The following is a 27,281-nucleotide window of genomic DNA, read 5'->3' as shown; positions in this document are numbered from 1 at the left end:
TTAACCATGACATAAAGGGGCTCTTTCCTACATATATATGTTTACTACCCAGTCTACATATATATGTTTACTGCCCAGTGGTCGTCGCCACTGGGTAGTTATAGTTAGTTCGGTGTTTCCATAGGAAATGCCTTTATTGTTTTGCTAATAACTTTGGTCCTGATTACGCTGCTGGCGGTCCAACTGCCGTATTTGGATGGTGGCGGTCGGACCGGCATCAGCCCGATGACCTCACTGCCACCACTGCCAGGGTCCTGAATCGTGATGGTGCATGGCTCAGATGAGCGCCAGGGAATGGCGGTGGTGCCTAGGCAGGCACCACCATTGGTATGACGATGTCCATTTAGGACAGCCGTTTCATGGCAAGAAACCTGCCATGAAAAGATTGTCAGAAAGGGGATAAAGGGGCCCCAAACAAGGTCCCTGGCTATCGCAGCCCTTGGAAAAGTATGCCTGGGGCACATGTAGTGCCCACCTTCCATGACACTTACCTCAGTGAACCATGTGTCATGCACGACTGATGAATGGCACATGGTGCACAGACTTGCAGGAGGTGCTGCACGGCGGTAGCATGTGTTGCTGCCCATTCCCAAGTCCGCAGCATGCCCTGCCGTAGCACAGCTGACTTTGGACAGCCAACTAGGCGGTCCGATCATAGTATGGCGGTTGCACCACCGCATGCTCTTTGGGCGGTCTCCCAATAATCGCAATGGCGATGTGAGTCCCTTGCTCATTGCACCATCAGGATTCAAGCAAGCCGGGCCGATGATGGCTGTAATGCCAGAAACCGGTCCCCGGAAGCTTGTTTCCTTCCCAGTGAAAGAATTGGCTTGGTAGTTTGGTTTGCCCTGTTCCCATGATGCACTGGGACAGGGACAGACTAATTTGCATGTAGCCAGGTTCTGAGCTGGGATGGTGCAGTGAGCTAAAAAACGGTGATGGATCAAGCCCTGATCTGTTGACTGGGTAGGAGTATTCTGCTTAATTCAGAAACTCTGTCCATCACCACCCCCTTTTCTGAATCGTTTTGTCCACCACAAGTGTGGAAGGGTATACTCAGATGTGAGTCCCTTGCTCATTGCACCATCAGGATTCAAGCAAGCCGGGCCGATGACGGCTGTAATGCCAGAAACCGGTCCCCGGAAGCTTGTTTCCTTCCCAGTGAAAGAATTGGCTTGGTAGTTTGGTTTGCCCTGTTCCCATGATGCACTGGGACAGGGACAGACTAATTTGCATGTAGCCAGGTTCTGAGCTGGGATGGTGCAGTGAGCTAAAAAACGGTGATGGATCAAGCCCTGATCTGTTGACTGGGTAGGAGTATTCTGCTTAATTCAGAAACTCTGTCCATCACCACCCCCTTTTCTGAATCGTTTTGTCCACCATAAGTGTGGAAGGGTATACTCAGATGTGAGTCCCTTGCTCATTGCACCATCAGGATTCAAGCAAGCCGGGCCGATGACGGCTGTAATGCCAGAAACCGGTCCCCGGAAGCTTGTTTCCTTCCCAGTGAAAGAATTGGCTTGGTAGTTTGGTTTGCCCTGTTCCCATGATGCACTGGGACAGGGACAGACTAATTTGCATGTAGCCAGGTTCTGAGCTGGGATGGTGCAGTGAGCTAAAAAACGGTGATGGATCAAGCCCTGATCTGTTGACTGGGTAGGAGTATTCTGCTTAATTCAGAAACTCTGTCCATCACCACCCCCTTTTCTGAATCGTTTTGTCCACCATAAGTGTGGAAGGGTATACTCAGATGTGAGTCCCTTGCTCATTGCACCATCAGGATTCAAGCAAGCCGGGCCGATGACGGCTGTAATGCCAGAAACCGGTCCCCGGAAGCTTGTTTCCTTCCCAGTGAAAGAATTGGCTTGGTAGTTTGGTTTGCCCTGTTCCCATGATGCACTGGGACAGGGACAGACTCATTTGCATGTAGCAAGGTTCTGAGCTGGGATGGTGCAGTGAGCTAAAAAACGGTGATGGATCAAGCCCTGATCTGTTGACTGGGTAGGAGTATTCTGCTTAATTCAGAAACTCTGTCCATCACCACCCCCTTTTCTGAATCATTCCCAAGTCCGCAGCATGCCCTGCCGTAGCACCGCTGACTTTGGACAGCCAACTAGGCGGTCCGATCATAGTATGGCGGTTGCACCACCGCATGCTCGTTGGGCGGTCTCCCAATAATCGCAATGGCTGTTGACAATTCGACCACCGGCATCCTAATCGGGCCCTTTGGCTCTGTTCAATGCATCTTCACAAAGTTTTCTAAAAAAGTGCTCTATTTTTTACTTAGTTGGTGCATGAAAGTTTTCGGGGTTATCCATCAAGCGGTGGACAAGAAAATGGGGGTGGTCCCAAAACACAAAATTCCAATGCATTTTCCATAGATCTTTTTGGAAAGTGATAATGCAAAAACTGAGGAACAGAATTGCACCAAAATTGGCAAGACGCTATATATTGTTCTAGAATGCGTGCTTTTGTGATTTGGTGTAAATCTGTGCAGTAGGTTTTGAGAAATTAGGGATCAATATTTGCATATATGAATGGTTGGGTTCAAGGGACTCTTGTGTGAGTCCCTTGAACCCAATTAAAAAAATGGTGGATTCTGATTGCCCCATTTTTTTTCCTCCTTAGCCAATTCAGTCCCACTGGAGTCATGCTTCCACGGGAGCAAGAACTTTGATTGGCTGCCTGCAACCTGAGGAAAAATGTTGCAGGCAGCCATTACTGGACTTGGGGACTTAGGTCCTCATTTATATCTTGGTAGTATGTATACTCAGTCACAACAGCGTATACGGACCACCAACATGAAGGCCAATCTGCTTGATTTAAATGTGGGCTGGTGCTCAATCCTGTAAGGGTACCTCCCCGCAGTCGATAGGAAGGTGGAGGAGGGCCATTGACTGATTTATGGGGGCAGAGATTGCCGTATTCCAGGTGCAAGGATGTCCGCAAAAACATAGGAAGATTTGGTCCCGGTGGGCAGTATATGGGGGTATAGGCTTACGCCCCTTACCATCTCCAGACCCTCCATAATCTGGCAGTATTTTCATTGACCGCTGTACACCCATATGACAGGCAGTCCCAGCTACATACAAAAGTTTAAATGGCCACTTACGATGTGTAGCTTGTGCCATGGTTGTTTTGTTTGTCGGTATATCACAGGCTTTTACTGTTGTTCTGATATACTGGTACTAATCTGTAATGTATTTCATCCTGACTGCATATAATCCACTCCCGCGATAAAGTACCACAAATCCAATAACTTTTGTTTTTAAAAAAATGTGGGCAGACCTTCAGTTTGGTGATGGTGGTGACTACTCCATCACCCTCTTAGCCAAAGCTCTCCATATCAGGATGGGTGGGCATGAAGCCAAGTTTTACTGTCCATCACCGCCAGGTAAACCATCACCATGGCAGTGAGGTACAGTAAAAATCAAATAATGCTCCCTCTGCCATGGGAGATAACTCTAATGGTGAGGGTAAAATAAAAAAACTAAACTGTTTGGTGCAGGGTTGACTCATGCTGACGCAGTCCTGCACCAAACAGCACATTGCATTGACTGGATCCTCTGTGACGGCGTTTCCTGCCAATGCCTTATAAATGACCGCCAGCTTGGTGAGCAGTCCCTCCGTCATGGGGATGGAGGTGTTTACTCCACCGCCTTGGTGGAACGGTGGGGTGTTTCCCAAGACATAGATGAGCCCCTTAGTCCCCTGTCGGACAATATTTCAAAATAATATAAGGGGTCAGGATAGGGATACTCTGACTCCTTAGCCCTTGTGGGTGAGCCCCAGAGGGACCTCTTCCTGGTCCAAATAATAAATAAATAATGCTGCGATCAAGTGGAGGTTCCTCAGAAAGAAATAGTGTCCGGGGACCCCATCCCTGAGTCCTACTGAGGCCCCGCGGACTCCTCCAATCCCCTGCAGCTGAAATTTTATGTCAAGTGCCTCAATGAAAATATTCCGAAGGTGCAGAGTCAAGAATACTTTTGCAGTAACTAATGGGGTTGGGTCATCTTCATCCATTTAGGGCTGCAAAGAAGAGTTTTTGTCAACGTAGTACATATTTTCTGGGATGTTAAAGCAACATTTGTCTTTATATACTATATTGTACTGATGTTTTGACAATTGTGAGTTATGTAAATTATAACTATTTCTTTTGAATTCTGTTACTTTCTAAGAGCAGCTTTTGCCCTGATCCAGTTGTGCAGAAGTGAGTGATGCTGAGAAGTCATGAATTTATGTTTTCCATTTTGTGTTTATTTTTCCTGATACTAGTTTCCTTCTACAATCTCCTGTGTGATACATAATATTGCTGCCACATTAATCCCTGGAACAGTTCTTCCAGAGGTCATGCTTTTTATGGTTATTGGTGATTGTCTTAACTTCCTCCTGTCCCTCTGATCTTTCTCTCTCGCAGTGAAGCCATTAGTAAGAGTGTCCGTGTCAAAAACCGAGGACCCTAAAAAACCACACCAGCTGACCTGCAATGTGAATGGTTTCTACCCCTATGACATCACCGTCCACTGGTTCAAGAATGGGCAGCAGGACCCGGGCGTGGTGTCTTCAGAGCTGTTGTATAATGGGGACTGGACGGGGCAGATTATGGTGATTCTTGAGACCGACATCCAGAAAGGAGACCGCTTCGTCTGCGTGGTGGAGCACGCCAGCCTGGTGACGCCCTACCACGCGAAGTGGAGTAAGTATCCGTCAATGTCTCATTTGTTGTTGTGTCTCTTTCTTTGTGCGCCTGCTGTGTGGGTGCTCGAGGTCACCCTCCCTTGCCTTTAGTAGGGTACTTATTTGTCTGTGTACCCCAGGAGCATCTCTCTACATGTGTGAAGTATCCTAAGGGGTGTTGTGCCTCACAGTACCCTCGAGACGATGCGCTTCTCTTTCACACACTGGGCCTCATTTATTAAAAGTGACACATCACTGAGAGAAAGCAGTGATGCGTCACTTTTCATTGCACCCTCCTTGCGACACCAATGATGTGTCTTATTTGCAACATGACGCATCATGTTACAAGGAGTTACTGATACGTCAGTTTTTCTGACGCATCTGTAGGCGCAAAAGTGACGCAAGGGCTGGTAAATAAGCCCCACAGTACTTATTCCTGTGTACATTTAATGTTCTAACACGTAGTAGCAAAACATACCCAAGATCCTGCAATTGACACTGTTGACACTGATTCTCCAACAAGTTGTGTGTGAGTTGTACAGAGCAGTGAGGTGCAAAGGAAGCTGGCTGGAAGCTGTAATTGATGCAAGATCAAATATCCAAATGAGATGTGAGGGTTGCAGGTTCAACACTGGAGTGGTGAGGTATTGAGCGAGCAGACTGAAGGCTGGAGTGTGGCATTGAGCGCTTCGTGAAAGGTGAAACGAGGCATGAAGCTAACACGCTAAAGCAAAATGTGTGCGATAATGTGCAGAACAAATAGAATAAAGATTGGAGTCTGGAGGGAAATCTGAGACAAGAAGGAAGGGTAGAAGAAGCGGTATTGTGCCTCTAAACATGGATCATAATTACACACCATTTGCAAGATGCCAGCATCAGAACTTCGAGGGCCATCTTTGGTCAAGACTAGGCACCTGAACAGGAACCATAATTCCCACTAGTGCACGTGCAGATCTCCCATTCACCAGAAAGCTGGGTCAAAATCATGGCGTACCACTGGGCCGTGAGAAATGACACTAACCCAAAATAGCTGATACTACCAATGTGTGTCAGAGGAACAAAATGTCTCTCTGCCTTGATACCAAGTGAAACCACATGTTGATTCTGTTGGAAGCACTTATATAAAGAATTGTAACTCAATAAAAGGCTTAAAAAAGAGTCCCTTAAATATCCAATCGATGGAGGGAAGAAGTTGTATTCATCAAAATTACAAAAAACAAGTACCCTACCTACCAATATTATGGATTGACGGAGTCTATTTTTTTTCATACAAGACTTCATGTATCACATAGGGGTGTTCCTAATGGTGAGCCATACTGATATAGCACTTGTGAAAATGAAGGTGATGCAGGACACGTGAGCGATACTGGTGGAGTACAGGGTAAGGTAATGCAGGACAGGTACACAAAAGCAATCAAGGAAAACAGACTAAAGCTTGCTATACAATGATGCATACTCTTTTTTTAATATATTTTTATTTTTAGAGCCAGGAAACAAGAAAAAAAAGAACAGAAAGAACAGAAATGCAGTCTTAATATAGAGTACATATTCAGATTGTCAGATAATCAATGATAAAGAAAAAAGAAAAAAGAGAAGATAAAAAAAGAAAAACAAAATAAATACACAAAGTATACATTGAAAGAAACACCATACCAGTAAGCAATTTGAATATATATATGCTTAAACCCCATTCTTCCACCTTATTAGGGGCAGCCATATCGCCTCTCCACGCTTAGCGGCTTTGGGTCCTCTAGTGGCATAAATAGCATTCTCGAGATTAAAGATCGCGAGTAGACGTGCGAGCCACATTTGAAAGGTTGGAGGCTCATTGTCTTTCCACCTTGAAGCCAATATAATTCTAAAGATCGCGGTACTGATAAATAAGAGTGCTTCCTCGTTTGGTTTTAAATTAAGTGAATTATCGTATCCGAGCACATTTAATGTAGGAGAATCAGGAACTTTGTAACCAAACACCTCATCCCAGAAATCAGATATCATTCTTTTAAAAAGAGTTAGTTCTCTACATTCGCTAAACATGTGGATTAGTGTTGCTGGGCCGAATGAGCATCTAGGACAGTGATCGTTCTCTCTCTGACCCCAGGCAAATAGCTTTGCTGGAGTGTAATAGAGATTGAAGATAGTTTTATACATCTGAGCTTTAAGGCTAGATGACAAGAGAAGACAATCCGTTAGTTCCAGGGTTCTATCGATATCAATATCAGGATTTGCGAGTTTGTCTGCCTAGGTAACTTCCGTTTTTTCTAAATCGTCTTGGAGTTTTGCCTTAAAACAGCCATAGATTGAGCCGATTCTGGTTGTTTTTCTGGCTATAACCTCGACGATATTAATTGTTCCCGTGCAGAGACAGGGTGCTTTAGATTTAAGTATGGTATATACTTGGACAAATTTAATGTAGTCGGCGTTAGACAATTGATATTTTGTCTGTAGATCTATAAAGGTAGTTTCGTAGTTTTTCACCAAAAAATCCCCGATAGTATTAATTCCTATCGATTCCAATTTTTTTGATATGACATCAAACCCAAGACCCAAAAATAGATTAGAGTGCCAAAGAGGGGTATATCTATTTTTTATTGGTATCTGCATATATTTTGTCATTTTAGTCCATATTCGCCATGCATTGGAGATAGTTTTAAATTTAGTCTTTTTATACTAGTTTTTTTCCACTTGCCTCAAAAAAAGACCCTTAGCTCTCTGCCCTAGTGCTAGCTCGTAGATTGACGGAATCAGTATGGCTTCGCTGTCATCTGAAGCGGGGATAGAGTATTGGAGCGGACTCATTTGTTGAAGAGATGAGGCCCAAAAGTAGAATAGCATATTTGGGATCGCTAATCCTTCCCTATTTTGAGGGAGTGAAAGAAATTTAAGGGACCTCCCAATTTTGCCCTGCTGCCACATGAACTTTGACATGAGAGATTCAAGAGTTTTTAAGATATTCTCTTCAAGAATCAGTGGAATAGCTCGAAAGAGGTATAGTGCTCTTGGGAGGACATTCATTTTTAAGAAATTACCCCTGCCAATGATTGAAAGTTGTAAGTTGTTTACACGGTCCAGATCTTTCTTGATATGGTTCAATAATGGCTCGTAGTTAATTTTTGGAATAAGTTTAACATCGGGACACATGCTAACGCCCAGGTATGTAGCTATATTAGCTCTCCTATAGTCTGAACACACCGTATTATCTGTACAGAGCAAGATTGTCTTCCCTTTATTTAAGGAATATCCCGAGTAATGTCCATATGTAGTTGTTAAGTTTTCTATTTCTGTCATTGATTCTATGGGATCAGGTGTGAATATGGCAATGTCGTCGGCATATGCCAAAACCTTGGTTTCATATTGACCAGTTATAACAGGTGTAATTATTTGATTTTCCAGGAGTTTTAAGAGAAGGGAATTTATGTATAGGGCGAATAAGATTGGTGAACACGGGCAACCTTGCCTTGTGCCTCTTGATATATTGATCATGATGCATACTCAATGTACCTTGGCAAACAGATACTTACCCATTCATTGGTGAGTAATCCTCTAGATCACCGTTGCCTCAGAGCTGTCTTGCTTAACCAATAAGTGACTTTAGTCTTAATATACCTTGTAGTATAACATTCCTTGACCAGCTGGCATAGAGGATATCTATCTGTTGCCTTTTGAGGACAAGGCATGCATCATTCACTTAGCAAATTAGGTAAGTGGTAATATTTGTGTACATTGATAGTTTTTGTCTCCCTTCACATAGACACACGACTTCCGACACATTTTTTTTTATCTATGCTGTTTCCCTTCCTTTTGCCCTGATGAAGAACCAATCAAAAATCATCTTCAATGTTTAAAACCTTGACTCCTACCTATTTTAATGTTTGATTAACTACAATGATGAACGGGCATAAACACTGAGTCAACTATTTGCCAATGTAAATTTAGTATCCATCATTGTAAAGCAAGCTTTTGATTGTTTTCCTTGACATTTTGTGTGTACTTATTCTACGTCATCTTCACGCGCACTGCAGTTTTAAAGCTCACCATTAGGACCACCCTTACATGATATATCAATCAATCAGTGATCTTATAAAGTGTGACTACTCACCCATGAGGGTCTTAACGTGCTGGGTGGGGGTGGGGGGATCTGCAGTTCAGTCGAGGAGCCAGGTCTTGAGGTCTTTCCTGAATTGCGGCAGTGATGGTGATTGCCTGAGGTGCAGAGGCAGGGTCTTCCAGGTCTTCACTGCGAGCTAGGAGAAAGATCTTCCTCCTGCCGTGGTCTGGCAGATCCATGGGATGGTGACCAGGGCCAGTTGGGTGGAGCCGAGATGTCTGGTGGGAGAATAGAAGGAGAGGCGGTGGTTAAGGTATGCAGTTCTTGCGTTGTGGAGGGCGTTGTAGGAGTGTGTGAGAAGCTTGAAGGTGATTCTCTTGTTGACAGGTAGCCAGTGAAGGTCTCTCAGGTTGTGGTTGTGTTTGTGGCATGAGATGTTTAGGTTAAGTCTAGCAGAGGTGTTCTGGATGGTCTGCAGTATTTTTTTAGTTTCTGGGTAGTGCCCATGTAGAGTGCGTTACCGTAGTCGAGTCTGCTGCTGGAGACCGTTTTCCTGGACTAGGTGGGGATCCACTTGAAGAACTTACGAAGGAGGCATAGCATGTTAAAGGAAAGCAGGAGGATAAAACTGCGTTTATTTGACGGTTCATTGAGAGCGAGGAATCCAGGAAGATGCAGAGGCTTCCTCGATGGTCTGTGGAGGGGATGCCAAGTGCTGCAAGCCATGAGTCGCCTCAGGTTGAAGACTTCGGTCTTGTCTGAGTTAAGTTTAAGGCAGCTTTCTTTCATCCAGATGGTGACTGCCTTCATCCCATCTTGGGAGTTGCTCTTGGTAATTAGGGGTTCGTCTGTGAGGGAGAGAATCAGCTGGGTGTCATCGGTGTAGGAGAAGATGTTGCGTTTGTGGCTTCTGACGATGGCTGCAAGCGGGGCCATGTAGATATTGAAGAGGTTGGGGCTCAAGGATGATCCCTGAGGCACTTCTCAGCTGATCACTGTGGGTTTTGAGTTGAACTGTGGAAGTCTGGCTCTCTGCGTTCGGCCAGTGAGGAAGGAGCAGATCCATTCTAAGGCTTTGCCAGGGATGCCGTCGTGGAGGAGTCTTGCTCAGAGAGTGTGGTGGGAGATGGTGTTGAAGGTGGCTGAGAGGTCCAATGGATAAGTGCTGTGGTCTTGCCTCTATCGCAAAGGTTGTGGATGTCAACTGTAGCAGTGAGGAGAGCAGTCTCAGTGCTGTGGTTGCTTCTAAAGCCTGAGGGAGAGGTCCAGGATGTTGTTCATTTCAATGAACTCAGAGAGTTAGGCGTTGATGGCTTTCTCAATGACTTTGGCTGTGTGGGAGAGCAGAGAGAAGGGATTGTAGAGCTTGAGGTCCGCCTGGTCGGCAGAAGGTTTCTTCAGCAGGGGGTTGATCTCTGTGTGCTTCTAGTCTTCCGGGAAGGTTGCAGATTCGATGGAGCAGTTGATGGTGCATCAGAGTTGGGGTGCGATGGAGGTGCCGGCTCTGTTGAAGTTGTGGTGAGTTGTGGTGAGGGCAGGGGTCGAATAGGGCTCCATAGCGGATGCTTATCATGATCCTGAAGTTGTCATCAGAGGTGAAGGTAGTCCAGTTGCTCAAGGTCTGCTGGGGGCTGGAGCCATTAAGTGTGGTGGTTGCAGGAGGTGGATTAGTCTTGGGTTGCAAAGCTGTCGTAGATCTCCTTAATCTTGTGGTGGAAGTAGGTGGTAAGGCTATCGCAGAGGTCTTGAGTGGGAGGATGTCTGCTGTCTCTGTGCTGGATTTCACTGATTCTTTGACCACAGCAAGGAGTTCTTTGCTGTTGTGTGCATTGGCATTGATATGGTCCTCAACTGCTGCTTTCTTTAATGTTCTGATGAGGTGGTGGTGTGCAGTGATGGCAGATTTGACGGCTGCTTTGTCTGCCATGATCTTGCTGTTCCTTCATCTTTTTTCAAGGCTCTTCAGGTGCGCCTGGACTCTTGGAGGGTGGGGAGTACCAGTTGGCTTTCTTGGAGGGCTATTTGCCTGAGGGTGTCCTTAGGTGAGCCAGTGTATTGGTGTAGTCGAAGATCCAGCGGTGGAAGTTGTGTGCTGGGGTGTTGGCGTCTGTGGTGGGATCTTGCTGAAGGAGGTGGTGAGCTGGTTATTGGTGACCTTATTCCAGCTTCTGCGAGAATTGCAGTGGGTGTGGTGGCGTACGGTGGGTTTCGTGGAGAAGTGGATGCAGTGTTGGTCGGTCCAGTGTGGCTGACAGAGATGTGGTTGATTGCGGAGAAGATGTGGTCGAGCGTGTGTCCTGCTGAGTGGGTTAGCATTGTTATCAGTTGTTTGAGTCAGATGGTGGCGGGGTTCTCCAGTAGGGATGAGGTGTTATGGTCTTCGAGGTTGTCCAGGAGCAAATTGAGGTCGCTGAGGAGGATGTAGTATGTGGAGGCGAGAGCATGGTGAGCAATTAGGTCAGTTATGGCTTCACTGAAAAGGGGAGTGGCTGGTCTGGAGACAAGTGTGCCGTGGCGGGTGGCGTTAGGGTTGGTCTGGATATGGAAGTGGAGGTGATCCATGTCAGGTGAGTGTTCATCAAAGCTGGTTGTGAGGCAGAGTGTCATTGTGTACTGTGGCGATGCCTCCTCCCTGTCGGCTAACAAGGTCCTCATGGATGATTTTGTATCCATTGGGGATGGTGGTTGCGATGTCCAAGGCTGAGCTGGAGTTCATCCAGGTATCTGTGAAGACGGTGATGTCGTTGCAGAAGGAGTCGAGCAGGTACCAGATCTCCACGGAGTGTCTTTTGAGGGAGCGGGTGTTGAGTAGGATGCAACTGAGGTGATCGGGTCCGGTTCTTAAGGGTCCTGCAGTCGGTGGGTCTGATGTGTAGAGTCTGGCGAAGCTGTAGTTGCAGGTGAGGCAGGTGAACAGGCCTTGAGTGTTCTTTGGGGACGCAAGGTGGCAGGCGGAGTGGGGCCCAGTGTTGAGGGTGTGGAGGGTGCTGGCTTCGTAGTGGTTGATGGTCTGAGGACCAGGGTCCGTGGCACTGGGTGTGGTCCAGGCACAGACAGGATGCGCCTTTGGCATGCCAGCGGCACAACAGCAAAGCAGCTGCTATTAAGTAGAGTTAGGGAGAGGGCTAGTTAGCTGGGAGGTGAGAATGTGGTGCCGTAGTTGAGTGGCGCCACGGGGGATGAGCAGAAGAAAGGACATGGAGAAAAAAGGCACAAAAAAGTGAGAGTGACAAAGTGAAAGAAACTGACAAAAAGCAGAAAAGAAGAAAGGAAGGCAAAAAGAGATCAGAGGAGAAAAATGTCAGAAAGCATAGAGACAGAAGGCAGAGCAGCAGCAGAGCAGAGAGGCTCCCCACTGGACCATCAGGGAGGGGCTCGAACTATCAGACCCGCAAGGGTCGGCAGCAGTGGATACCAGGCGGAGCTGTGCTGGAAGGGAAGCAGTTCACTGGCACTACGTGACACTGGCCCAGCATACCTCAACAATCACATCTGCTTTCACAAACCTTCCAGACACCTCTGTTCGTTCAGACTCCTATTCACATACATCCCACAAGTACAGAAAACTAGCTCCGGTGGATAAGCCTTCTCCTAAATAGCTGCTAAAGCATGAAATGAGTGACGCACCGCTACAAATAAGAGCCTCCTTCTCACTACTTGAATCCCTCAAGAAGCTGAAGATCTGGCTTTTTTTAGTAGTTCCACCAGGCCCTAGGCTTGGCTAGGATCACACCTGCTCAGCACCAGAATACCCCCCCAGGTGATAATGCGCTCCACACATCTGTATAACATGTACGTATCGTCAAAACAAATACATATATATATATATATTTATGCTGCTAGTGTGAGGTTAACCATACCAATCTGTCGATTCACACCAGTGTCATGAGCTGCACTGAACTACTAGCAGCTTCAACCTTTCACCAGTGCTTAATTTGTAAATGAATGAGGGGCAGTGCCCAAAGTTCTGCCCAGAAGCCCATAGCCGTGCATTTACATGTCAGCGCGCAGAAGACCAAAACTGCACCCTCAGATCCTTTCTGGCCGCACTAGATATCATCCCTTCCCACTGTCCTCTGCCCTGCTACTGTGCGCATAAGTGTCTGCCTGCTGCTCCCATTCACGCTATTAAGAAACACTGACATCCCCCAGTGGCCTGCAAACACTTGTCAGGTGTGACAGCTCTCTTCGTGCCTGGTGCTCTCTTACTTTCACATCCACCTTCCTTCCTACCAGCCTGCCCATGGTCTGTGGCCTCCCCTGCTGCTAACTTCAACACCTATGTTGCTCTAGCTTCCCACACCCTGCTCCACGGTCACAAACAAGCCAAGGTCACCATAACGTCTGCCCTATTGCTTTTCATCACCTCCTTCTCAAAACTAAGGGCCCAATCTAATTCTTGGTGGTAAGGATACTCTGTCACAATGGCGACGGAGTATCCTTACCAGTAAGAATTATATGTGGGCGGACCTTAGGGTTAATCACAGCAGATACGACTCCGTCTCCGTCATGATTAATCCCCTCCGATGGCCCTGTCGAGTAAGGACCGTCGCAGGCTGACCTTTCATTCCGCCCACCCAATGTAGATGGCCAGAATTACAGCTCAGTTTTTACTGCCCATCACCGCCAGGAAAACCCTGCTGGTAAGGTACAGGGCTCCTTCCCTCTGATGGAGCTCTGCAACGAACAGGAAAATGCATTGACAAGAACTGCCATCACGGTGGTTCCTATCGATGCATTATAAATGATCGCAAACTTGGCGGTCATTTATAAATTTGGCAGGTGGATTTGTCGTGGCCTGGCGGACGGAATGCCCTCTGCCAAACCAACAGAGATTACTCCATCCTCCATCAAATAAATTGGACCCTAAATCAGCCTCAGCTACAACTGGTATCTTCTACCTCCCAGACCCCTACCTCATGCTGCAGCCAAATGTCTTCTAGGCCCCTACATAATCAGATACTGCCACAGATCTGATGTGAAAATGCAAAGTGGAAGCTCTCCCTTACCCTTCTGGCTCTAACACTTGGGTCCCCCTACCCAATCTCTTGCCTCCATATCTACAAAGGACCCTTTCTTTTCTGCACATTATTCTTCCTTCTGCCTTTTTTGTTCTCCCTTTTGTCTTTATCACTTTTCAGTCTTTCTCCCTACATCCCTTCTGCCTGTTCCTCTCTCCTCTCTTTCTACTTGCCTTCACAACTTCCTTTATGAAATCTGGCTTGACAACACAGCTGTATGTAAAAAAGTATACATACCGTAGACAACCATCAACTTGTTTCGGTCAGTCACCCCCCCCCCCCCCCCCCCCCCCCCCCACGAGCCCGGTCTAAGCCATTGTTTTGAGACCGTCAATCACATATTGGATAGGTTTCACTGTCATGTTATTGGTAGTTTGGCTTATCATTCCACTTCCTAGGAAATACTTATATTGATATGCATGAGGGACTATTTTACATGGGAAAAGAAGGCTGGCTCATCACCTTTTCTGTCAAACACAGTTCTTTCCATCTCAAACATGCACCTATGAAGAAAGCAATCTGCTTTAGATCTCCCCTACAGACAGCTTTAACTGTCTCTTGTCAAAGAACTATTATCTCTAATGCATTATACACATAGAAGGGTTTGCTTCAGCTCTCTGTTCTTAATTGGATATCTTTCTTGTTAATCTCATTCCCCGTATCCAATGTGGTGGCTTCATTTCCTATTTTTACTATATATCTCGCCTCTGGAGCATTTCTTCTTCTTTACTGTATTCTAATTGCATGACTTGTGTCCTTACACTGCTTGGATTCAGGGAGCTACTTTATCCTCTCTCTCGTGTACCACTTTCCAGTCAAATCCACTCTTAAGTTCTCAGAATTGCTGGGTCCTCCTGCCACAGCTATTCCATTCCTCTCCTTTTAATTTATTTATTTTTTAATATCTTGCTCGTCAGTTTCTAATCGAGATCCCCACCCCCACTGCCACCACCGTTGTTTTTTTTTTGCAAAGCCCTTCCGCTGCAATTTGCTGCAGCTTTCAAAGACATTTCTTCATTTTTTTATTTACCATGGCGACTGAGCTAGAAGCCTTCCAGTGGGCGATTCATTGAAATCAGCTGAGATGGGGACACATTTTGGAGTCTGCGGAAGGTTTTTATCATGGATGATCCAAAGGCGGTTTATGGGAGTCATTTCCCTTGTTTTGTGTGTAGAGATGAGTCCAAGGAGGGGAGGCATCTTATTTTAGCAGTTGTACACTGGACACATCACCCTTGCTTATTTCATGTAGAGCACATATGGTGTGCCCTGTACCACTCCAACACTGCTCCAATTTATGAAAGAGTTGAAGACTCCCCTCTTTAAAGAACACTACATCACAATGCATTAACCGTCCACAATCCAGCTTGCTTTCCTATTAAACATTGACTTTATGCTCGTCTTTGACCATATACAACACTCCATTGCTTTTTGGCTAAGCTTGTGCTATAGAAATATCACATACATGCATACATACATAATGCCCCTAAGTGAGCTCCTGAGTGTCCCTAACCCATAAGTGAGCGATTGACCAAAGCCCTTAGTGTGTCTAACCCTGAGTGATTTCCTGAATGTCACTAGCCCTTAAGTGACCTCCTGAGTGACCTTGACCCCTGTTGAACTCTCTCACACAGAGCTCGAGACCTCGGAATCTGCCAGAAGCAAGATGATGACGGGGGTCGTCGGCTTCGTGCTCGGAGGGATCTTCATCACAGTTGGGCTCATCATCTACCTGAAGAACAAAAAAGGTGAGGGAATATGAGGGACACTGAGGGAAGGTAACATTGATGGCCTGTGAAGGATATAGTGATGGATAGTAACTGCAAGGGATTCAGATGGACACAGTGAGGGGTAGCAAAAAGGAAGGGTATTGACAGGGAGAAGCAGTTACAGGGAGGGGTAGTAGCAGGGAGGGATAGTAGCAGCGAGGGACAGTAAGAGGGGGCTTGTAACAGAGAGGGTTAGTTACAGGGACAGACAGTAACAGGGAGGGGTAGTGATAGGATCCTCTAGTGATACTACACTGATTAAGTGACTGTCTTGTGATGGAGCAGGTCCCCCAGTGACTGATAAAACATGGATATGACCCTATGCAGTCCATCCTCAAGGGATGGGCCTTAGTCCAGGGGACACAGTGAGGAACCGTCTAATTACAAGATGCGGAATGAGGCATCATACAGTGTAGGGACCCTAAGCAAGGGATTAAACAGGGACAGGTCTCTAGGTGAGGCATTATACAATGACAAGACCCTAAGCGAGTGGCCATACAGTGGCAGAGCCCTAAACGAGGGAACATTCAGTGACAGGACCCTAAGCGAGGGAACATTCAATGACAGGACCTGAAGCGAGGAAACATACAGTCATACGACCCAAAGCAAGTAATCCTACAGTGACAGGAACCTAAGTGAGGAAACATGCAGTCACATGACCCTAGTGAGGGAACATAGAGTGACAGGTCCCTAAGCGAGGGAACATACAGCCTCATGACCCTAAGTCAGGGAACATTCAGTGACTGGACCCAAAGCGAGGAAACATACATTCAAATGACCCAAAGCAAGTGATCATACGGTCACATGATCCTAGTGAGGGGACATACAGTGACAGGAACCTAAGAGAGGGAACATGCAGAAACATGACCCTGGTGAGGGAACATACAGTGACAGGACCGTAAGCGAGGGAACATACAGTGACAGGACCCGAAGCGAGGAAACATACAGTCATACGACCCAAAGCAAGTAATCCTACAGTGAAAGGAACCTAAGGGAGGAAACATGCAGTCACATGATCCTAGTGAGGGAACATAGAGTGACAGGTCCCTAAGCGAGGGAACATACAGCCTCATGACCCTAAGTCAGGGAACATTCAGTGACTGGACCCAAAGCGAGGAAACATACATTCAAATGACCCAAAGCAAATGATCATACGGTCACATGATCCTAGTGAGGGGACATACAGTGACAGGAACCTAAGAGAGGGAACATGCAGAAACATGACCCTGGTGAGGGAACATACAGTGACAGGACCGTAAGCGAGGGAACATACAGTCATATGACCCAAAGCAAGTGATCATACAGTGGCAGGAACCTATGGGAGGGAACATACAGCCTCATGACCCTAAGTGAGGGAACATTCAGTGACAGGACCCGAAGCGAGGAAACATACATTCATATGACCCAAAGCAAGTGATCATACAGTCACATGACCCTAGTGAGGGAACATACAGTGACAGGTCCCTAAGTGAGGAAACATACAGTGACAAGACCCCACACGAGACACTATGCAGTGGCAAGACCTTATGCGAGGGATGATACAGTGACAGGAACCTAAGGGAGGGAACATGCAGTCACATGACCCTAGTGAGGGCACATACAGTGACAGGACCCTAAGCGAGGGATCATACAGAGTGGAAAAAACTGGGTAACGCTTTTAAGACCGCTTTTAATGACAACCCGGTCCTGAAGATGATCCTGACCAAAGAGGATCGAAACGTTGTCGACCGTTCAGCACAATTGAAGGCGCATGTCCTAATGTGGCTCTGCTAATCCACCTGTCAAATCCATTACAAACCATTGTCTTGAACCACATTGTTTTATTGGATACACTGTATATATTTCAGCGCCTTGTCACCATGCGCCGTTCTTGCTGATCACAATTGTCACTTGCGTCGCCACTTCTTGTGTCACCTACACATCTAGAGCACCAAGTCCAATTGAGGGTTGTTTTATATTTGTTTACATACAGTGCTGCTACAACTGTATATTTTATTTTCTCTAATTATACGATGCCATGAGCACGTTTCCTAAAAACTACTTGTTGAGTCTCCTTGTTTCTGTTCATGTAATGCTTGATGCATACATGTTTAATCGCCTTCCAAAATAATACCAGTTGAGATATTGTTTGTTGCTTCTCAGGTCTCTAGGCGAGGCATTGTACAATGACAAGACCCTAAGCGAGTGGCCATACAGTGACAGGGCCCTAACCGAGTGATCATACAGTGATATGACCCAAGTGAGGGATTGTCTAGTAATGTTTGACTTAGGGAGGGTTCTTTTAGTGACAGAGCTGGAGCCTTAGTGCAGGAATCATTCAGAGACAGGGCCCCGAGCGAGGGATTACCCAGATGGTTAATGAACTGGCAAGCTCCTGGATGAGGGATCATGATGTGCCAGGAGCCTGAACAAGGAGTCAGCCAGTGGCCGAACCCAGAGTGAGTGATAATGGGATTTCACAAAATATATCTCTCTCTTTCTCTCTTCCACAGGGTCACGTCAGTTCATCAGCTATCAGCCTGAAGGTAATTGTAAAATAGAACTTGCATGATATGTATATATAAGATACTATACCTCTCTATACCTCTCCGTTAATGTTTTTAGAAACGTACTTTGAGCTCTTATCCTTCTGATGAACTCTCTGTTCCTTGCCAACAACTTTTTTTCCTCTACATATATGGCTATATGCATGCATACCTACATATATACACATGGCAGGTTGTATCTTGATGATTGGTTAGTGCAGTCCTGCATCATCTGTTGGAAGGAGACAGGTCTTTACTGTCCTTCTGCATTCTAAATTACCTACAAAGGTTTTTTTTATCTTGGTCAGGAAGGAATTGCACAATTCTCTGGCAGTTGTCCAGGGTTTCTGCTGATCTGCCTTCCATGTCCAAGGCTTTGCTCTTTAATGTGGAGTCCCTCCCTAGACAGGCAGTTGCTACCACATCATATCTTTTACTCAACACAAAATAATCTTCCTTCTTTGAGGACTGTCCCTTACTCTGGTCTGTACAGGGAGATGCCTCCTCCTCAAGACAAATGTGTGAATATGTAAAGTGAAATGTACTGGTGATTAAAGAAATTCAGATCACTCCCTCCTACCCCAGCCCTTAATCTTTGGGGATATATGCCATCTCCATGGTCTTCAAAAGCATGGAAGAGCGCAACTCTACCTGTCGCCCCTACAGGCGAATGGTGCAAATGACACTGCCCCCCAAACCCCCTAACCCCGCCACACACACACTCAAGGCTTTTGGGCCAGGAGAATGACATTTCACCTCATACCAAGCTGTAGAATGTCCGGTGACTGTTCTGGGTGGGAAGTGGTTAACTTCTCCAGCTGGAGACCGGTTCAGACTCTAACCATGATGTGCCACCAAGACATGACTATCCACCATATGAATAAAGTCTCACATGCATACAAACCAAACACCTCTGGCAAGCTGCTCTCAGACCAGCCTCCTGCAGGTACACATGGCCCAGCGGTGGGTGAACTGCCTGCATCATGAGACAGAAAGTGAGGGAAGGATAAAAATTAATTTGAGCCAGTGGCTACAGGTGGGGCCAGACGTGCAATTCCCATAGGGTGGAAAGGGCTTCAGTCCCCTATCCGCACATCATGTGTCTCATCATGGGCTGCTGCAGCTCGAGCTGCTGTGGGATCAGCTGGGCGGTGTCTGGAGCCTTATCTCCAGCACGCCCTGGTTTTCACAGGTTTTTATAAACTATTTGCATATTTACATACCTTTGTAAACTGGTTAACAAGGCTTACTTTTTTCTGGTTCCAGTACCCACTGACTCCAACCCCCCTATTCCTTACATTTGTATTTAACTTTTACTGCCGTAGTGTGAGAATGCATTTCATAAAAAGAATATAAAGTAGGGTTCCCAAAAGAAAAATACCAGACATTTGTTGTTGGTTGTTTAAAGAGCCTGCAAAGTCCTTGTCTTGACAATGATAGGAGTATAAACAAAATAGAATGTATTCATTTGTAATGTAACTTTTCTGTCTTTGTTCCCTTTAATTATCAGTCATGGACCATTCAGGCAGTCCTAGAACACAATTAAAAATGCTTTCTATTTATATTTGCTGTTCCAAATATACACAGATAAGTGCTGAAAATAGGCTTTAGGTAACTGCCTATTTTTGTACCGTCTGGGACATCAATGTAAAGAACCTTAATCATAAGACTGGAAGTTTGTTGCAGCATCAGCACATTATTTATTTCCTCCACCCTTGATCCCTGATGAATGCCATAATAGCAACAGTTTAACTTGTATCCTAAACCCTACGCCTCCGTCAATAACATGCTGAGTTACTTCAAGTGTTGTCTCAATGCAGGGTGCATTCCCAGACACACTCCTCATTCTCGTCCTTCACTTTCAAGCTCACCCTGCACTCATAGTGATCCCTCTGGACTCACAACGCATTTGCGCTGTTCACCCTGTATGTCACCCTGCAGTCACACAAGTACACTACTCACCCTGCACTCATGTGACACTTCACTCACCTGTCCCCATCACTGCTCAATCTGCAAACTCACTCAAGCAAGCCCATCACTAACCATGCATGAAAAGACTGTTGCACCGTGTAGGACCAGTGCTAGGGCCAGCCCTGGCTGGGCGTGTTAGGCCGCCCGATGTTCAAGTCTAGTTGCACCTCTGGGTGGGGCCCACCGGAACTCATTTTGGGGACTGACAGTTATTTTTCCTCATCAGACTTTATGTTCATTTGTTGTGACTTAACCAAAGGGATGGGATTTAAGAAACGTCACATACTTTACAACACCCCTAGTGATCAATGATATTTATGTGTTACATGTGTCTGAGTTTCTACACCTAACTCTTTCTCCAAGAGTAAGCCTTGATGATTCGCCCCCACCCTTCCGGAATTTCACTGAGCTTGCATTGGCACCTAAGTACTGTGACCCCTGAGTCCCCTATGGCCTGGCAGCCCCTGTGGCGTGGAAGGGAATGTTCTATGGCCATGTACAGTGAGAGGCAATAAGGACAGGAAGGGAAAGAGTTGATGGCATAAAGCCGGAGGTTCTTGAGGCCCTATGATGAGGAGAGAAGTTGTTGTCCCTGAGCCTGGAGTGAGGGCTTGACCTCTGATTGTCTGCTTTGTACACTTCTTGGGCTCAAGCCTGCCCGTGCTGTGCTGATTCTCTGGGTAGTGTTTGGGTCAGATATTCTGGTATTCTGCTGATGATACAGCAGGCTTTGAAGGTAAGGTTACCCTAAGTCTGAGTCATTACTAGTTCCTCAATGTTATGTTCGCCTTTGTCTGCCTTTTCAGGATAATGCTGGTGTAGTACGGGCCCTTCAGTGTGGCATGCCAGTGTTGAGGCAATGATGGAGGATAAGGCGTTGTCCCACTCCTGAGTGCAAAGATCACTGCTCTACCCTCTTTAACAGTGTGAGCTTGTGCATGTTCCTAGCTCTTCTTGGCAATGTGTGCCTTGGAAGAGAGTTCAGTGCAGAGTGGTAGATTTTGAGACCTTTATCGTTGGCGGTGAGCTGAGGTGTGAACCCGCCCAGCTGCATGGCAGGTGGACAGACTTGCTGCTGTGTGCAAAGAGGAGAAATTCTGTTTTTGATAGGGTTTTGCTTTGGATTGGCTCCTGACATATGTCTTTGGATGAAGGCGAGGCTGGTTGTGAGTACCTCCATGTCTCTGGCAGCCTGGGTGTGAGTACTTCCATGTCTCTGGCAGCCTGGGTGTGAGTATTTCCAAGTCTCCGGCAGCATGAGTGTGAGTACTTCCATGTCACCGGCAGCCTGGGTGTGAGTACTTCCATGTCACCAGCAGCATGGGTGTGAGTATTTCCATGTCTCCGCCAGCATGGGTGTGAGTACTTCCATGTCACCAGTAGCATTGGTGTGAGTACGTCCATGTCTCCGGCAGCCTGGTTATGAGTACTTCCATGTCTCCGGCAGCCTGGGTGTGAGTACTTCCATGTCACCGGCAGCCTGGGAGTGATTACTTCCAGGTCACCGGCAGCATGGGTGTGAGTACTTCCATGTCACCGGCAGCATGGGTGTGAGTACTTCCAGGTCACCGGCAGCCAGGGTGTGAGTACTTCCATGTCACCGGCAGCCTGGGTGTGGGTACATCCAGGTCACCGGCAGCCTGGGTGTGAGTACTTCCATGTCACCAGCAGCATGGGTGTGAGTACTTCCATGTCCCCGGTAGCTTGAGTGTGATTACTTCCATGTCCCCGGTAGGTAGGGTGTGGGTACTTCTAGGTTATCCGGCAGCCTGCGTGTTATGACTTACATGTCATCGGCAGCCTGCGGGGGAGTACTTACATGTCACCGGCAGCCTTCATGTTGGCACTTACATGTCACCGGCAGCATGAGTATGTGTACGTCCAGGTCCCCGGCATCGAGGTTTGCAGGTAGCATTTATTGTCGCTGGCGAGCCTCAACACACACCCCTTCCTCAGCTTCGTACCGTCTTCGTGCGGTGACACCCAAGATTGCTATTTCCAGCGGCGGCCTTTCGCCAAATGATGTCACAATACATCTCAAAACCTCAGCTGACATCATCAAAGACACGAAGATTGTAGAACACCTATTACTGGTGATTGACAGCGATGGATGCCCCTTTAAATCCCATCTCCCAGTTGGCCCAGATCGTCACACGCATTACAATTGTCACCTTCGGGCTAGTCAGCCACCTTCACTCTCACATCCAACAGCGGACCCCACCGACCTCAAAAACTTCCGGCCCATCTCGCTCCTTCCTTTTCCTGCCAAAGTCATCGAGAAGATCGTCAACAGACAGCTTGCCGCCTTCCTCGAGACGAACGGATCCCTCGACCCCTCGCAGTCCGGTTTCAGAACCAACCACAGCACCGAGACCGCCCTCATCGCAGCAACCGACGACATCCGAGCCCTGCTCGACAACGGGGAAACAGCGGCACTCATCCTCCTGGACCTCTCCGCAGCGTTCGACACTGTCTGCCACCGCACCCTAATAAAGCGCCTCAGCAACATCGGCATCCAAGAGAAGGCACTGCAGTGGATCGTCTCGTTCCTCGCCGGAAGAACACAGAGAGTCCGCCTCCCCCCGTTTCGTTCCGAAGCCACCGAAGTCATCTGCGGCGTTCCGCAAGGATCATCACTCAGCCCCACCCTCTTCAACGTCTACATTAGACCTCTTGCCGCCATCGAACGCCAACACAACCTCAACATCATCTCCTACGCCGACGACACCCAGCTGATCCTCTCCCTCACCAGAGACCCCGACACCGCCAGCACCAGCCTACGCGAAGGGATGAAAGACGTCGCCGTGTGGATGAAGAACAGCCGCCTGAAATTGAACTCAAACAAGACGGAAGTCCTCATCCTGGGACCATCACCCTCCGCCTGGGACGACTCCTGGTGGCCCCCAGCCCTGGGCACCGCTCCCAAGCTAACAGACCACGCACGCAACCTGGGCTTCATCCTGGACTCCTCCCTCTCGATGACCAGACAAGTCAACGCCGTCTCCTCATCATGCTTCCACACCCTACGCATGCTTCACAAGATCTTCCGATGGATCCCAACCGAAACCAGGAAGACGGTCACCCAGGCCCTCGTCACCAGCCGATTGGACTATGGAAACACCCTCTACGCCGGAACCACAGCCAAGCTACAGAAAAGACTCCAACGCATCCAGAACGCCTCCGCCCGACTCATCCTGGACATCCCCCGACGCAGCCACATCTCCGGCCACCTGAGGGACCTGCACTTGCTCCCCGTCAACAAGAGGATCACGTTCAGGCTCCTCACCCACGCACACAAGTCTCTCCACGACCTGGGCCCCAAGTACCTCAACGACCGCCTGACCTTCTACACGCCCACCCGCCAGCTACGGTCTACTAGCCTCGCCCTCGCCGCCGTACCACGCATCCGAAGAGCAACCGCCGGAGGCAGATCCTTCTCCTACCTGGCAGCCAAGACATGGAACTCCCTCCCCATCCACCTTCGGCTGACCCAGGACCACCTCGCCTTCAAGAGACAACTCAAGACCTGGCTGTTCGAGCAGTAGCAGACCCCCTCCCCCAAGCGCCTTGAGACCCTTCCGGGTGACTAGCGCGCTATACAAATGTTATGATTGATTGATTGATTGACATAGTGGGTGCCGCGTGGCTATTCCTTTGTTTAGATCCAGGTTAACGAGGGTTAATGACAGGCTTCTGTTAAAACATACATAATATATTCTACATACTGAATGGTGCCATAGGCTCCGCCTCCTATACAAACCCGTGCCCTTAACCCAGAGGCCCAGTGTCCCAGGAAGGAGGGCTGCTTCCCTCCCTGGGTGTTCTCATACCGCGTCCGTTGGGGTGTGCTGCAGCGGTGGCGCCTTTACTACACATACAACCTCACACATTCACAAGCCCCCTTTGACCTTTCACTGCCCACCCTCGCGTGCCGCACACTCAGCGCCTAGAGAGGGCGCCTATCACTGCATGGCGCCTTTCACATGATGTCTCTCATCCTATTTTCTTTTCTTGCAGAAGTGGATATCATGAATAATTGACGTCATCAGGCCGCCAGCTGTTGAAACTCCTCCCCCTCGCTACTTCTCCACAACTCAATCTTTGCCACCACAGGTGAAGCATGCGGCACGATGGAATAACTCACGGTCACCTTACTCTCTGCTACTGCAGCCGGCGTGATGTTCAAAGTCCTCAGACAGAGCCTACGGGGCTGATGTCCTACCCCGACACCTCCTCTGTCACCTGGGGTCCGATACACGCTTTGCACCATCCTGCAGACGTGCCCAAGACTGCCCACATCTTGATTCTAACAGGGCACAGGAGCCTCTACCCGTGGAGCACCAGGGGCCACTCAAGCTCGAAGTGGAAAACATCTTGTAATATTTTATCTAATTTACTTGTTTAAAGTTTGCCATTTGACCCTTGAATTGGCACGAGCTAAGTGAAGGCCTCTCTGCCTATGTTCCCAAATCTCAGGTTTGAGCGTCAGGACTTCCGGGACAGATGTAAACATCAGGGCCTGGCCGTCTGAAAGTCAAAGTGTCCTTAACGTGAAATGATTGCCAGAGTTCTCTTTGTTACACCTCCCTTGTTTTACTCTCCCTACAGATGTCCCAAGAGTGGCACAACCTGGAGTTTGCTGCATTCGCCCTACAGGACGCTCTTCAATCATATGTTAATTTGTTTTAATAAATAGATATTTCATCATCTTGTCATAAAATGCTACATGCATATTTGTCAATGACCCTTTTATCAGCGTACTTCCGGTTTTACACCCATCTGTATTTTGACGTCTTACCATGGTGCATTGCGTCTGATTCCAGAGGCCGCTTTCTACTGTAGTACATTTAGATTTGATCTCCCTCCCCCCTAGGTTCATGTGACATACCCCAATGCACTTTCTGTAACAATCAATTCATATTGTATTCACCCCACCAGCGTTTCTTGTCAGGTACCCTAAGACACCAGATGTTGAGGTGACATTTATTGTAAATTCCTGGTTTCCCTCTTGGGTCGAGCAGGTAGGTGATTGGCTTGCATCCCCTTTGGGTTGGTGATGGAGCCTGGCTTGCAGCATTTTGCTTTAGTGGTATTGTCAATGTCAAAAGCACATGTGTGTACGTGTAAAGCCACGAACAGAGAAGTATCGCTGCGCTTGTGATGAAGACGGAATTGTAACTCCAGCTAATGTATATGCCTACTGATCGCTAACATACTGTGTGCCGCCAACCAATCAAATCTCTTTCTTGCTTTGACACCCGAAGGCAACCAGGGGTCTGTCTAGTGTGCAAGTAGAACTGGACCACTAAAATCTGCATATAGGTGTGTGTTCACAAAAATCAACTATGGAATGATTATACTAAGATGCCTCTCATTCCTCTAACGATTAGATAAGTTGTAATTTCAGCCTTTAATCGGTTTTTGCTACAATGATAAATGTGATGTAACTGGTGGGTTTGGTTTGTTCAATAAACAAGGCATTTGTCTGTGTCTGTGTGTTGATCATTACTTGTCTGTCTGGAAGGCTGAACTTCAGTGAGCTTTTTCGCATTCAACACACCAATACAGGACACTAGTGAAAACATGGATCATTTGCTTGCTGCCAAAACTGCAAGCTCGCTGTAATTCTAATTTATTTTAACATTATTTCCAATGGGGTTTTATTTTAAGTCCCTGCCTCCATAATTTTCTATGGGAGGCTGGTGCAGTACCTGTGATTGGCCATATGTGGTGCTGGACTTACTCCAGCTCTGAGCGAGTGTAATTTACAACTGCCTGGGTCCTTTTTAGGTTTCGCCTGGTGTAGCACTGCGCAGCAGTGCTCGTGCAGGCGAAATCTTATGTTTACCAGTAAGGGGCTTTGTCCCGCCCCTCTCTTCCATTGGCTAGCTCCATAAATGGAGGCTAGCCATTGGAAGAGACATCTGTCCGTAATTCTCGGACCAGATTCGTGGGCGTTCGTGGGATTTTTTCGCCCTCCGCCCCTTTGTGAACGTCATTGCGGCGGTGGGCGGTTGTTGTTTTTTTTTGCCAAGGTTTGTTTTTGTTATTCCTCCTAAGATGGCGGCCGGGCAGTAGCTTACTTGCGAAGCTCCACAGCTTGCTGCGGCCCTTGTTCGCTGCGCCTTCCTGCGAGGTATCCGCACACCCACCCCCTGTGCCTGTTATTTTGGGTTTGTAATCTCGAACACTGCCGCCTCCGCAAGCCCCACGAGGACCATGAATCCACAAGCCTCCCTCTCCAGAGAAGCCTGCAACCAGGGGCTCAGACGTCTTGCACACATAAATCATTGAGTGCAAAAAAAAGTGCTCTGCTTGGAGAAAGTAAACAGTAGCCACGCACCTCCATTGTTTGCCACTGCAAGATGGCTTTATGTGTTTCGTCTGTTTGCAGTCACCCACAACATGTGAGCTCTTGTCGCAGCCCCCTCTCCCCCACACTGTACTGTAACAGAGCAGCAGCCGTTTCAGTGCCTTGAGAAAGGGTATATTTAAAACGACTCTAAATGTGGCTGCGATAAACTTGCAGCATTGGTCTGGTTGTACCCCCTGCTTTAGGTATTGTTTCCACCGCGGCACCATGTTGTGACCTGCCTGCCCATGTTTCCGTTCAGACAGGATCAGTGCGTGTTTCATGTCATACGTGTGTGCTGAGGGTCTGGCAGAAACGTTTTACAAGTTATGTTGTGATCACAAGTGTCCACGCTCATTGGAGGGGTGTGCACACTACTGTCCTCCAAGGTGTTTACCTGTGTGCTGCTGTTGTGACTTTTGTTAACATGTGTGCAAATATTATAACACTGAAGCTAAACACCGGCGTGACATGCAGCCTGATTATAATCCTAGTCCTGTTCTACCTCAGACTCACCCTCAGAGGCTCTATTGTCTTTTTGGCTTAGATTCTGATCAAAGCCTACCATCACCCAAAGATGACGATGGTTGGGATGGGAATGATTTACTCCCTGACCCCGCATTTACGAAGGATCATCGTGTGGATGATCAGCTTTTTGTGGGATTTTACGGGATAAAGAAAAGGAAGGCAGTGCAGAAGAGGATTCTGTCACTGGTGGATATTCCATTGGATTAACCTGTTCCATGCGAGCTTCGGCCAACGGTCGTCGCGATCACTATCTGGCTAGTGCTGCGCACGTCCGTTAGCCGACGCGTCCCCGCCCACTCATTAAAACTCCTGCACCGCGACGGAATTTGCGCCACAGTTAAGGAGTTAAGGTCTACTATCTCTGGCCTAAAAGTAACCTCCAGAAGG

General features: G+C 47.5%; 1 protein-coding gene across 1 annotated transcript in view; it reads left to right on the top strand.

Moving 5' to 3' along the window:
* The window catches only part of LOC147709973 (SLA class II histocompatibility antigen, DQ haplotype C beta chain-like), a 266,658-nt gene extending 241,154 nt beyond the window's left edge, over positions 1-25,504 (top strand). The window contains exons 3-6 of the mRNA XM_086920654.1: positions 4,421-4,699; positions 15,384-15,497; positions 18,011-18,043; positions 24,032-25,504. Of these exons, the coding sequence (XP_086776780.1) occupies positions 4,421-4,699; positions 15,384-15,497; positions 18,011-18,043; positions 24,032-24,054 (449 nt within the window). The 3' untranslated portion in view covers positions 24,055-25,504. The remainder of the gene's footprint in view (positions 1-4,420; positions 4,700-15,383; positions 15,498-18,010; positions 18,044-24,031) is intronic.
* Positions 25,505-27,281: the final 1,777 nt, after the last annotated feature.

Source organism: Lissotriton vulgaris, chromosome 5 (genome assembly GCF_964263255.1).
Source record: "Lissotriton vulgaris chromosome 5, aLisVul1.2, whole genome shotgun sequence".
In the NCBI taxonomy this organism is placed as follows: Eukaryota; Metazoa; Chordata; class Amphibia; order Caudata; family Salamandridae; genus Lissotriton; species Lissotriton vulgaris.
The sequence above is the reverse complement of the archived record's forward strand: the minus strand, read 5'-3'. Positions and strand labels throughout refer to the sequence as shown.